This window comes from Mytilus californianus, unplaced genomic scaffold (genome assembly GCF_021869535.1).
Source record: "Mytilus californianus isolate M0D057914Y unplaced genomic scaffold, xbMytCali1.0.p SCAF_7, whole genome shotgun sequence".
Classification (NCBI taxonomy): domain Eukaryota; kingdom Metazoa; phylum Mollusca; class Bivalvia; order Mytilida; family Mytilidae; genus Mytilus; species Mytilus californianus.
In genome coordinates this window covers 20,005,101-20,020,250 of record NW_026262723.1, presented here as the reverse complement: position 1 = coordinate 20,020,250, position 15,150 = coordinate 20,005,101, and the positions used below count along the sequence as shown (strand labels likewise).

The 15,150-nt window shown below is 34.4% G+C and overlaps 1 protein-coding gene across 1 annotated transcript in view; it reads left to right on the top strand.

The window, feature by feature from the left end:
- LOC127709932 (uncharacterized) overlaps positions 1-12,331 on the top strand; it is a 100,019-nt gene extending 87,688 nt beyond the window's left edge. Inside the window, exon 5 of the mRNA XM_052215638.1 lies at positions 11,920-12,331. Coding sequence (XP_052071598.1) covers positions 11,920-12,079 — 160 coding nt within the window. The 3' untranslated portion in view covers positions 12,080-12,331. The remainder of the gene's footprint in view (positions 1-11,919) is intronic.
- The last annotated feature ends 2,819 nt before the right edge of the window (positions 12,332-15,150 follow it).

Sequence of the window (15,150 nt, the reverse complement as noted above, 5' to 3'; positions counted from 1 at the left end):
GGAGTCGAGAGTAGCTTTTGTGGAAACATTAATATCTATTTTTGATTTTGTTATAGAAAGCAGGTAATTTCAATGAATTTGGTCTTACTCAACTATTTTTTTTTTGTTATTTGAGGACGCATATTGGAGACAATTCTGCACAAACGTTTATTTGCTATTTTATTCATGCTGATTTCAAAAGCCTCTTGCATAGTCACCCTCTCATTTGTTTATAACTGAATCAGGAATGGTCGCCCCTTACAATTTGAAATTGTACTCACTTCTTTTTCGGTTTCTGTGTTTCAATAGATATCCCTGAATTTAATATGTTCACAAAACATCTGTTTTGAAATAATAAATCATGTGCACAAGACTAAACTGGTCAACTGTAACACGAGATAATGTACAGATTATTATGTCAACATAACAGTAACTATGGCATGTCAAACGTTGCAATATTCACAAAATATAAAATATATGTTCATAAAGTTAAATAATAGTTCGTAAAATCGAATATATAATAGAAAAACAAAGGATATGGGGTATCCACCCATGACACAAAATCAGTACATGCACAGCACTTTTATTGCTGTTCTTCAACTCAAAGTATCCATATGTTCATAAAAACAAATATATATTCAAAAAATCAAAATATGTGTTCATAAAATAAAATGTATATGCATATAACAGTCATAACATAAATAATTGTTCATAAAACAAATATTTGTTCTTAAAAAAAGTATATATGTTCATAAAAGTAAAATAATTGTTCATAAAAGGTGCAATATATATTCATAAACACAAAATTTGCATTCAAAAAAAAAGGAAAATATGTGTTCATAATATAGTGTTATTAACTTGCTGTTTCTGTATTAACCCTGTTATAGATTCGAGGTTAGTTGTATTGGACCCGAGACTCGAAGAGTCGAGGGCCAATACAGCTGATCGAGAATCTGTAACAGGTCTAATACAGAAACAGCCAGTTCATAATACTCTTATTAAATGATTTTAATTCTTAACTAAGAAACTTACCGCGAAGAAGATACAGAATTTCATATCTGAACTTGTCTTTTCGCATTCACGTCCATGGATTTTTTGTCAACATTGTCAGATGTAATTTCTTATTTCTCGTCCAAGTACTTAATATTATGCTATTACAATTCATTTTATCTAGCAAATATAAAGTAGGTGGGAAGAATAAATCAGACAATTTAACTGTTTTTACTCTTGGATCGCCTGCGTTCTGATGATTGATCAACGGAAATGAAACAGTGTCAATAATCGAAAGCCGAACTCGAAAAGGCTGTAAAATATTTCCGTTTCAAAACTTCAAGACGTTATAAATTTAAAACACTGAACATCATTTAAATTTTTTATTTTATGATTTTTAAGTTAAAAAAATATAATACAAATGTTTTTTTATGCATAACGATACGTCGAAAGTTAAGTAAGGCGTAAGAAAATTGAAACCGGAAGTGAACGTCCCGTATTAGCCCATGGGCCAATACGGCCTTTTTTCCGTATAGGCCATGTTTTTTCCGTATTGGCCCTGTCCGAAAAGCAATATTAACTCTTGATTTATATCGACAGGGCAAACGTCATCATTATTGCACATGCTGATTTATCCGTATTAGGGCTGATTTGCTCATATCATTTAATAAGATAAAATATATGTTCGTAAAAATTTATAAATACGTTCAATAATTTGCATCATGGGATATTTCGTTGCTTTTGTAACAGTGTCTTTGATTGGGTATGCTCTGAAACCGGACCTGACGGTACCCCGGACCCGGACTAGATGCCGGACCAGGACTGAGAAATTATGGCGAAAAGTGTCTAAATTTACTAGCATTAGGTTCTCCTACTGAGGGGAAGGAAGTTATTTTTGGGAGCACTGATATTGGATGTATGTTAATATATATTATAGATATAAATCTTTAATTTTATTTATGGTGAATTGAAGATTGTCAAGAGTGTATTCTTTCTTTCTTTTAATTTTAGTATGAATCGCCGTTCTATATCGGCGCACTCCTACATAGTAGGATGGCTAAAGCGCTTTGTACAAATATACACCCGCACCCACTAAAAACTCATATCAACACACAAATAAACCGTGCCACTAATCCACGAATTCATAAAATAAAATTAATAAAATTGAGAATGGAAATGAAGAATATGTCAAAGAGACAATAACCCGACCAAAGAGCAGACAACAGCCGAAAGCCACCAATGGGTCTTCAATGCAGCGAGAAAATCCCGCACCCGGAGGTGGTCCTCAGCTGACCCCTAATAAACTGTGTGCTAGTTCAGTGAAAATGGACGTCACACTAAACTCAAAAACATATAAATGAACTAAAAATTAAAAAGCATACTAGACTAACAAAGGCCAGAGGCTCCTGACTTGCGATAGGCGCAAAAATGCGGCGGGGTTAAACATGTTTTGTGAGATCTCAACCCTCCCCCTATACCTCTAGCCAATGTAGAATAAAGAAACACATAGCAATACGCACAGTAAAACTCAGTTTAAAAGAAGTCCGATTCCGATGTCAGAATAGGTAACAAAAGAAACTAAGCAAAATGACAATGATACAGAAATGAACAAAGGACTACTAGCAGTTACTGACATGCCAGCTCCAGACCTCAATTAAACATTAAACTGATTGAAAGATTATGTCTTCATCATATGAATGCATATGTGTAAAGCAGTAACGGTAAAGCATGCTGTACAAATACTGTGTAAGCATTGTCAATTATGTAGTGCGATCGGTTGAGGACGGATGATAATTTATGCGTGTAATGATCATCATTGCCTAAATACTTGTTTCTATTATATGCTAGCTGTGTGGATATATATTAACCAGCAGACAAGGGAAGTGCCGTTGTGATAATGGACAAAGCTAACTACATCGCGGAAGCAGAGCGTCAGCTCTCTGACGAGAGATTTTATAAGAAGCTTGACTATGAATCTACTTCCGAGTTTAGTTCCAAAATTATTACTGCGTTACAAACCATGCACGATGACGGTCACATAGATGAGGATACAATCGGATATTTAAAACCAGAGAACGCCAAGCCTAGTCGATTGTATCTCTTCCCAAAATACACAAGGTTAACAACCCTGGTAGACCCATTGTATCCGCAACCGGCCACCCGACTGAGAAAATCTCGGAATTCGTAGACTTTCATTTAAGATCTCATGTGGAAAATCTTCCTTCTCACATTCAAGACACAACAGATTATCTTCGTAAAATGGAATCCATGAACCCTTTTCCTCCGGAAACCCTCCTTGTCACTTTAGACGTCACCTCATTGTATACCAACATACCTCATGATGACGGAATACAATCGTGTAAGGAAATATGGGACTCTCGCAACACCTTAGAACCACCTACCGAATGTTTAGTCCAGCTGCTCACTCTGGTTCTGAAATGCAACAATTTCACCTTTAATGGTGAACATTACCTTCAGATAAACGGGACAGCGATGGGGACGAAAATGTCACCGTCATACGCCAATATTTTCATCGGAAAATTAGAGAAACAAATTATTTCAACATCTTTATTCAAACCTCTGTCTTGGTTCCGTTTCATCGATGATGTTGACATGAAATGGATTGAATCCCAACAAAAACTGGATGATTTTATCAGACATGCAAACAACGCACACCAGTCAATTAAATTTACATATGAAATTTCCGACTCCAAAATATCTTTCTTAGACACTACTACATCTATTAAGGACGGTGTCATATCAACAGATCTCTACTGTAAACCTACAGATAAACATCAGTACCTTTCTCCCCAAAGCTGTCACCCCAAACTCTGTACAAAAAGTATCCCGTACAGTCAAGCTCTCAGAGTAAAGCGGATTTGCTCCTCTGAGGAGGCTGTCACTAAACGGTTACAGGAACTTCGCGGTTTTTTTACCAAACGAGGTTATAAGAAATTGGACATAGATAAGGGATTTGCGCGTGCTAATAACAACAGCCGCAATGACCTACTACAGTAAAAACAGAAGAGGCGAAGCAAAATAGTTCCGTTTGTTTTAACATACAATCCCGCCTTCACTAACCTTTCACGTTTGTTCCGTGCCAATTGGCAAACTATTGCCAAGCACCCAAAATTGTCCAAGATCTTTCCCAATCCTCCTGTCTTAGCTTTTCGGAGACCAGCAAGTCTGAAAGACTCATTTGTGAAAGCTGACGTCTCTTCTAATAAAAGCTGTTCAACTGCAGGATGGTGCAAGTCGTGTGGTAACAGACGATGTCTGACTTGCCAACAAATACTGAATACTCAAACATTTACTTGCCACTCCACTGGGTCTGTGTACACTATATTTTGTAATGTATCTTGCAAAACACAGAATGTTGTATACCTTCTTCAGTGTCGATGTGGCATGCAGTATATTGGCGAGACAGAACAGCCATTCAACAAACGCATGAATGGTCATCGAAGTGGCTACACCTGCAAGCCCGACCTCCCCGTAAGTCGTCATTTGAGATCATATGGGCACGCCCAAGCTGATCTCAAAAACCTTACAATCACAATTTCCTTTGCTCGGGAAAGGTTTTGGATAAGAAAGCCAAGGACAGTTTCCCCAGAGGGCATAAATGAAAAAACATAAAATGAGTCACTCATTTTCCCTACCATCACTCATTTTCCTGACATCATTTGTTTCCAGTTACTCCGGCTTCCTTACTTGACCCTTACAGTTTTAAGGATTCTTTTGGAATTTTTGGAATTTTACTAGCTTAAATACCAGGGTTCTTTTCATTTGGTAGGGATGTACAAGTACGCATCCACGTCCAATTTTTTAACCTTATCCCAAATTTACTATAATTATTTTTTCTTTTCATTATTAAACTGCTATTTATTTGGGATGATAAAAGCCTCTGTTTGACATATTTTACCAGCTTATATCGATCAGTGCTGTTTTTTTGGGGAATGCATTTACACGCAGTTGTTGTAACATCTTAACTGACGTCATTTTGGAATTTTAGAGTTGTGCCAATTCATATCTCTAATTACTATTTTCATTTTAGGCATGTCTTTGAGTCGTTTTTTGGAAATTTTAAAAATTTATCAGCGTCTCTACATATGATGTTCGGGTGAAACTGTTTCACTTTTTTTTATTGTATAGAATTCAAGATTGCTATAGTTTAATAATCAGAATAGATTGATCTGATTCATTTTACATCGTGCTCATACTGATGAAGGATATCTGTTATCCGAAATATTTATAGTTACATTTGTTCGTTTATTGTCATTTTTTGGTGATGTTGTACCCTTTTAGACTGGTTATATATTATATTTTGTAGTGTACTGTATCATATTTATATGATCCATCGCCCCGTAAGATTTATCGTTGGCTATTATTCAGTCATTTTATATATATATATGTATATATATATATACATTAGCTTTATAACAGTCTATAGGTTAGCACTAAAGGTTAATATCTTATACTTTAAATAATTAATATATATTCATTATACTGGATAGATACGTTCATCTGCAATTTATGTTGAATAAGTTCAACATTTCGGGCACGTTAAAGTACTATGCGGCAAATGCACAGGAACAGAAAAAAAGTTAAAATACACTTTAGTAAGAAGTCCAAATAAATAATAGGTATAGCCCTTAAAATATAGAAAGAGACATGTTCTATATATTTATATAAGCTCTTCTCAAGTGGATTGTTGTTATTTTAGAAAGTATAAAATGCTTCAAGATATGCCTCCACTACGCCCTCATCCCTACCCTGCCATCTGTCTCATTCTACTGGTATGCATATTATTATACCTAACATATATTTCAAACAATTCTATTGGGTAAAACGTTATCACGTGGCATGGAATAATTCAGTTAATTTTCATTCAATTGCAAGGAAGAACGATCGAATAACCCTAAAAATTTACACCAGCGTTGAATAACCCTATTATTCACCAGCGAATAACCTTTTTATTTTGTTGATTTGTATTTATGAAAATGACGTCACAGACGTAAATAAACAAAATGGCAACGTTCAAGTTACAGGAAGCCCATTGATCGAGAGAAGAGGAAATAACATAAGGCTTTTGACGTGCATCTTGTGCCGATGATATATCTAATAACGGTCCTTTTCAGGGCCATCAATATTTTACAAAAAGAATCTACCTTTGTTGTACATACGAGAATTCTAAGACACAATTTACATGTATTTTTGAATGTCAACTTGTGTTTGTTACTGACTCAAGTAAGGCCTAAAGGGTAAGTGCTTTTACAATGATTCAAAATGCCCTTCCACTGTTAGTTCGGTATAATAAAACAATTGTGGCCCTTTAGAAGCGATGAATATCCTAAATTGTCAACCCTTAAAAGCTATTTCACTTCGGGCTGCGCCCTCAGTGAAATAACCTTCTCGTGTTGACAATTTTGGATATTCACCTTTTCAACGGGCCATAATTGTATATTGTAGCAGAGCAGCCGTGTGAGGTGTTCAAGCTCTAATTAGTGTTTTTTCATATGGAATCCATAGTTAAAGGTTTAAGCTTTTGTGAGTACAGTCCTGGACCATCACAATGTGTATAAGCATGTCACAGTCAAACAAGTTCTGATAGAGCCCATTCTTTAAGTTTTCCAGTTATGATTTTATTTTTTGGAGGTGCCTTTCACGTGCATGCTTATGTCTACTGCATGGAAGTATGAAGTGTTCTAGATCTTCATTTGCTGTATTACACAATGTACATATTGGGGATTTATTTTTATTGTGTCTAGACCTAACTGTCTAGCCTATATGTCTGTGTTACTAGTCTGGGGCCAGTATCATGAAAACCTATCTTTAGGTTTATTTAAGAGGAGACTTACGAACGCTTTACGAGAACGTTACGATGGTGCTAATCTTCAATCCTCTCGTGGATTACTCTTAGTCTTAACAATTTTACGCCTTTCTTAGTATATACACTTACGACTTTGAGTCAAGATAGCACTCTTATCGACTTTTCCGAAGTGACCGTCTTTGATTTTTGAAGAGAATATTAGAATTCGCAGCAAAATCGGTAGTAAAAATTCATGTGTGCGTTTAATAGAAAGCTCGAAAAACATACTTAAATTTTGTACTTGAATTTTATAGTTTGTTCTATGTTGTACTGTTACACCACTGTCCAGGGTGAGGGGATGGTTGGCGCCTTCAAACATGTTTAACCACGCCACATTCTATATTTGCCTGTACCAAGCCTGTAATTGAGTGCATGGTTTGCCGTTATTTTCTCTAATGGTTGTTGTTGTAGGTTCATGTCTGTCATATGTGTTTTTCGTTAATTGTTTTGTTATTAGTTTACTCAACTGAATTGTTTCATATTTTTGTTGTCGGGGCCTTTTATAGCCGACACTACGGTATGTTTTTTTTCATTGTTAAAGGCTGTTCAATTGCCTATAATTACTTATATCCACATCATTTGAACTTTGGTAGATATTTGTCTCATTGGTAATCATACCATATCTCCTTATTTTTATATATTAACGAAATATTTTCAAACATTGAATAAAAACAAAAATGACAGAAGGAGGTGCTCCAAACGGTCCGAAGAAAACAAGAGACAATTTGTCTTTCCCTATTGTTAATTTTTTTCTTTTTTGAACGGCGATGTTGCTTTGGCACTGTCTTGCGGTGTTTATATATCCCAACTCGTTCGGTATGCCCGTGTCTGTAGTAACGTTTTGGATTTTAATGAACGTAATCTATGTATTACTGGTAAATTATTAGGTCATGAATTTCGTTACCACAAATTATTCAAAACCTTTACTAAATTCTTCTATAGATACAAATATTTGATTTTAAAAGGTTTGGCTGTATCTGTAGAAAACTGTTTATAACACAGCAAAACTTTTACGGTGATGTTGTTTACCGAGCCCGGAAATTTAGATACGATCTGGGTAAAATTATCAATCCTTTACGTATACTTATATATTCTAAAAGGTTACCAATTCAACACTGAGTGTAATTAGATCTTTGCATATTGTTTTTTTTTTTGGTATTGGTATAAATATTAATTTTGTTATCAGTAATTCTAACATGACGTTCTTCTAACGTTTTGAGTATACACCCGTGGTAAAATATGAATATATTATTTGGGCTGTTCCGATCGTACTCCCACGTCATATGCTTTTTTATGAATGAGCTACCCGACGTCATAGAACGATGACGTAAGAATATAATCATTTTACGGGAAAATACACGCTTGTGAAACCGAAAATCATCACAACAAGGAAACGTAAACAAACGATGCTAAAATGTTTTATATAAGCAATTTTTTGTATACATATAAGACATAGAAGTACAATTATCATTTAGATTGATTCAAACCTATCTAAATATGTTATTGTAAATAGTTTAAGCATGTCACTTATTCAGTTTGTTCCGTTCTTTTACGTCAATTTAATAGTGCGTTTATTTATAGGAACGGCAAATAATGCCTTCACCTAGAGCGCTTCGATCCAAAACAATTGCCGTATTTGTCCTATTAGAATCGAAATAATTCATGGGCCAACCCGTGGTAAAATCACGATATATTCAAGCCCCCATGAATTATTTCTTAAATTAACCCTTACCATGCGGTGCCCGTCATATGACAGGATTACCCAAACTTCCGTTCATGTTTGGCTCCAATGGCTCTCCATACTTTTAGAGGTCAACTTTATGACATTAATTTCGAAGTTTATGCATGTTTCCTCAACCTGAGGCTATTTATTGTCATGTTTCTCATGTTAAACATGCATTTTCAGCTCAAATACGAATTTTGAAAATTGAAATCGAATAAAACTGGTGTTTCTGGAGGAGTGGGCTTCCCTTCGGTGTCAGACACACGCAGTTCGGAGGCCTAAAACTTCAAAGATTAATGTAAATCTGCGGGAATATAACTTCTGATCGTTTTTATTATTGAAATCCACTTAGTGAACGACTACTTCTGGTTGCAGGTCCAGTTGAAGCCAAAAATCGGGAAAAATCGAGGAATTCCGGATTTTTGGTGCAAATGACCTTCTTTAGACTGCTGTACCAAGAACAATTTGACTCTGACCTAGGCTTTGTTGTGATTAATGTGTTCACTGGGGTGCACTCTACATGCAGACTACAGTAAGATACATCTATCAGTATCAGCATCCCTCGGTCTTCCTGGTCAAGAAATAGGACGAAAAATTGTCAAAATTGACGTTTTTCGCACCCGATGACCAACTTTGGGGCTAATTCCCGCCCACCAACCCCCGCCTCCTCACCCCGAGCACCTCAAACCGTGATCCCCTATTTCAGTTGAATCGTTTGGTATTTTTCTTGTCTCATTGTTGTTAGTTGTCTATGATTGCTTACATTCACTTCATTTGAACTTTGGACGATAGTTGTCTCATTGGCAATCATACCACATCTCTTTATTTTTTATGAGAAAAGCCAACTTTAACAAAGATGATTTTGAAACAATGCTAAAAGATATTCAGCAGAACAATAACACAGATATTATGCGGCATAACGGATGGGTTATATATTTATACTGTATTTGAAGGTTTTTCAATGTCTTATTATTGGAGTGGTCTTCTAAGCATACTGCATGCCAGTATTATATTTATACATGTTATAAAAATTACAGTTACATTTGTCGATGTGTATTTATTTCGTGTATTCTTAAGTCCGGGCTCACTTAACATGCTTGGCGTAAAAAAATAAAGGTCAGTCCGGGCTGTGAACTGAAGTCAGTGATCCCGGACTTAAGAGTATATAATTCTCTCATGAAAAAAACTTGAAGCCCGCGGTCATTTTACGTCACAACCCGGACTCGATTATTCAATATAAGATAAATTAGTTTACACGAAAGAAATTGTTTAATCAAATAATTATTTTCATTTATGGAAACTAGGTGTCGTCTTCGGAGAATTCTTCTAACTTTTGATTATGTGTTTTCAAAATTTACCTTGCAGATATGTATACAATCTTCAATTTACCAGAAATAAAATTAAATATTTACAAGTTTATATATATAAATTATATATTATCAAAAAAATAAATAAAAAATATTGACACTGACGAAGGCTATCATTTCAGCCGAAATATTTGTCAACACGATTTTATAACATCATCTTCGAATATTACCATCTTATATTAGTACCGTTGCGCAAGTCTTTAGACTTTCATAATTATTCTCCTTATCTGTGCAGTATCGTCTATTCTAAACAATCCGGTACATATTAAATCTGCTGGTTGGTCCTTTTTATAGACCTCTATATATATTATCATACATCCAATTCCAGTGCTCCAAAAATTAACTTCATTCCCTCAGTAGGGTACACAAAAGGAGAACCTAATGCTAGTAAATTTAGCCACTTTTCCCCAAAATTTTCTCAGTCCAGACTCCTGGTACGGCCTCTAGTCCGTGTCCGGGTTTCAGATCAAAGTCCGAGTCCGGAGTCCCATCCGGTCCGGTTTCAGGGCATACCCAATCAACTACACTGTTACAAAAGCAACGAGGTATCCCATGATGCAAATTATTGAACATATTTATAAATTTTTAAGAACATATATTTTATTTTATGAACACATATTTTTATTTTTTTGAATGAAAATTTTGTGTTTTTGAATATATATTGCACTTTTTATGAACAATTATTTTACTTTTAATTTTATGAACATAATAGATCAACTAATTATGAATCTGGTTTTGTTCATTTACATGTATTACACATTTGAACATCTGAATGATTTAGAGAGCCTCGTAATATATGTTAAGTGTCAGTTTTTTCAATTTTATTATTTTTGGAGGGTTTCAAAATTTACAATTTAGGAATTACTTTTTGTATTATTTTATTTGTGGTGGGATTTTACAGTGTATCCCAAACTCTGTCTTACCGACTTAATGTCAGACAAAAATTCATTCGGTCAGACAGAATTTTTTTTAGATTTTTTAGTTGAAAATATAGTAGAAGAGGTCAAATTACTTTTTCGGTCAGACAAGCCCTAAAGGTTGCACTTTGTAAATACAGTAGTTTCTCAAACCACGCCGCAGGATAAAAGACCGATCTATATGACAGGAAATGAACCACCGTCATGATTCTTTATATTATTCATCATACTTCCGACCGAGTCAGACATGGATTATAGCTCTGCGGGTGCTCTGCGGGTATCCCGATTGATCTCGAGCCGCGTTTCCTTTCCTTTTGAATATACAATTCCTTGATGCATGTAATATATATAGTGTTTGTTTACAAATAAAAGATTTTTATTTTATTTTGGCGATTGACTAACCCACTGAATGATTAGCAATGCATGATGGACTACTTGTCTATTATAATAACTGTCATCACTACTTAATTTTTCACTTATTGCCAGAAAAGAATTTTTCTTACTTTTTCTCTCTCGATTACTTGGTGACATCACCTTTGAATATACTCATTGTATCAAAAGAATTTTTTGCTGTGAGTATATTAATATATTCAAAACAAATTTCTATAAACTTTCATGCAAAAAAAATTATTTTATGAATGGACATGTGTAATTTGCAATAATGTATATCTCCATTGAGAGGCCCCTGACATACTGTAATTGCGTGAAGTCTTTGTTGTCGACAGCCAGTGACCGACAGGATATCATATAAATATCAGGTGTCCTACGTATTCATTCTGTGTGTCTTTAAAAAATCTTCAAAATATTTTTTTGAAAAAAATGTGTTTTTATATGAAATATTTTTCACGAATATGTGTTTTTATATGAAATATTTTTCACGAATACTTTTGGTCATGCACTGACTGTAACTCGTTATGTCACGGTTTATATAATTATATAATTACCACAATTATAAAGAGTTGTGAAAGGGTTGGTACGCACTTCATCAATCGGTCAACACATTTAAAAATACTTATAAACTTATCATATAACAAAAAGCATAATTTTTTAATACAAATCTGTACTTTATATTTACAGTGTTATCCCGCGGTTTCGGGATTGTTTGTTACAGTTTGAGGACTGTGCACCGAGTGCCACATGGAGCTTGGTGACTGTGTTGAATGGGAATCAGAACGATATGTGTTTGATGTTGAAACAAATGACAAATGGCAGAAGCAATAACGTCCAACGACAATGAATCAATCCAAGGTTAAGGACATCACTATATATTATCAAAAAAATTCTCTGATGTCAATACTATCCATCTTATTTTAGTTAATATTACGAAATGTATTATATTATTCCAGTTTCACGCCCAGTTGGTGAATGTTCCGGAATTTTTAATGTTTAATTAAATACACAACATTAACAATTCTTTGTTAATTAGAACTAAAAAGTTGTATCATCCTAATAAAAGCCGCAAGTTTAGCTCTTTACCGTTCAGTTGAAATCAATGTTTCAATTAAAATCTACGATATCTGAAGATATTATTTCAGTTCTTCAACAGCTTTTTAAAATAACATCGTGCAGGTAAATAAATCAAATCGGAAAATTTTATTTTCTAAAATTAGAACCGGAAACACGTTCTAAGGTCATGTGAGGGTTTCAAAATGGCTCCTCTCGGTAACAAGGAGTGGACGTACAGCTGTTTTCTCTGTTTTGATGAAGCCCTTCATAATTTTTAAGTAGTTTTAGATATCTAATAAAAATAAGTGGTTCAATATCTTTAAGAATTATGATAGCGATCTTTTTAAAGCCTTTAATTTTTCTTCACAAATCGGAACAAGACAAAGTAAGTTTTTCGCTTTCCTTTGCTACAAAAAAAATTCTCGATTTCGAAGTAACAGAGATATGGCTTGGATAAGCTGGTTCTCGGGTGACACATACATTTTGATTGAGTGTAAAGTGATACAATCGGATAGGACTGAGAATGTACGGGAGAACAATGCACGAAATTGAAAGTTGTTAGGAAGTGAAATATCGTTTGCTAGTATTGCAGTGTAAAAATGTCGTCAGACGAATCTGATGTCGAATTTGAAGGTTCAGTGAAACTGATGTAATCTGGTAATTAATGCCAAACAAGAGGTCTTAGCTGCTGAAGAAAGATTAAGAATTGGTCAGAATGACAGGGGATAGATGACAGTGAGGGCTATATTATGAGTCAAATAATGAGGATGACAAAGGGGAACAGGAGGTTAATATTAATGAGTGAGGACATGGTGGTGATGGATGGCACGATGAGTTAAATATTGTTGAAGGGGTCCACATATATTTGCTCCTTGTAGTAATACTGGGCCAAGTCATGTCATGGGTGCTGAAAAGGAGGTTTTAGATTTCTGGCAACTTTATATGGACAATCCTTTTCTTAAATGCATACTAAATCAACAAAACTGATAACTTTGCTTTCGACTGATTTTTAGTTTGTTCTTATGTTGTGCTGTAATACCACCATCCCAGGTAAGGGGGAAGGGTTGAGCGCTCACAAACATGTTTAACCCTGCCACATTCTTTATGTGTCTGTCCCAAGTCAGGAGCATGTAGTTCATTGGTTGTCGTTGGGTCATGTCTGTCATTTTTGTTTTTGGTTAATTGTTTTGTTATAAATTAGCTATATATATAGGCAGTTTTCTCAATTGAATTGTTTCATATTTTTCATGTCCGGGCCTTTTATAGCTGACTTTACGGTATGGGTTTTTCTCATTGATTAAGGCCATATGGTTGCCTATAATTGCTTACATCCACTTTATTTGAACTTTGGTGGAAAGTTGTCTTATTGGCAATCATACCTCATCTCCTTGTTTTTTTATATTTACTACAACATTCAGCAAAGGCCAAATGACAACAAAATGCCTTGGAGCTACATTTTAAATCATAAATGAAAGCATTTCTTGGTCTTGCATACCAAATGGGAATAAGTTGCTTACTTTGATAAATAAAGTGAACAACATCTTGATTCATTCTGTAATATTAAACCTGTTGTTTCATTATCGGTGGCATGGAAGGACAAAAAAAAATGTATCAATCTTGTTAACTATATATGATGAAAGTATTGGTCAAGTTAATACATGTAAATGTTGGCCAGTTCGCAAGAGGTTTAACTACCCCTTTGCCATTGTTGACTACACTTCAAATATGGGTGGCTTTGACAAAGCTGAGCAATACATCCAGTATTATTGTTATCTTCAGAAAACCTTGCAATGGCTCCAAAAAGTAGGTTTCAGTTTACTTGGGATGGTTAAGTTTAATGTCTACATATTATTTACCATTCATCCAACCTAACATTTCTTCAGTTTTCTTGTTTGCTGGTAAAAGGACTGATAAATAGATATTGTGCTGGGGTATGCATGGGAAGGCCGTTACTTGCCCCAGACCAGAGATTAGTTCAGACACATGCCTACAAACTGGAACAATAAAGGGATCGGAGGTGTCACGTCTGCTGTATTTTATTCTTGTTTGTTTAAATTTTATTGTTGAAAGTTCAAAATTTAGGTATCAAATTCTCGAAGTTAATTGTAATACACAATATAAATGGGAAGACATTGCTTAATTTTTTATCAGAATCTCAAGATTTGTGACTTAATATGGGGAAAATGAAACTGCACTGAATTATCAAGAAAGGATGAAACATATGTGTACACAATTAATGAGTGTAGAAATTCATTTTGTAAGTGAATATTCTTCACATAATTACAATGTATACATACGATAACTACAATAAAGTAGCTTCATAATGAAAATGGTAATTTAATAAATTTTAATACTCAGTGATTTTAAAACTTTGAAAAATACACAAACAGAAAATCCATGAACAAAGCTGTTGCATATTGATAATGGAGAAAGTTGAATAAAGACCCAACCTTTGACAGAAAAAAAGACCGACTACAAATGTACTTGTATGGTTGATCATGGTAATTTATCTATTTATAAAAGATAATCCTGATCAGCTATATTCTGCTATATTCTTCTGAAATAGGCAACATCGACTGATTGAACCCAAGCATTGAAAATATTTTTTTATTGCAGAGTTGTTTTTTTTTTTTTTTTTTTTTTTTTTTTGCAAAGTATTGCAATCTATACCATGGAAAATGAAAAAAAAATCATATCTAATTTGTTTAATTACACCCTTATCAGCGTTTACAATTAACAACGTATCTGTGATATCCGTATTTATTACATTGGTAGCAATGAATTACATTGATTTCCAAGTCAAATAAAAACCGATAATTTCACATGTGAAATGAACGTGGTTATTTCACTCTCTGACGTCAT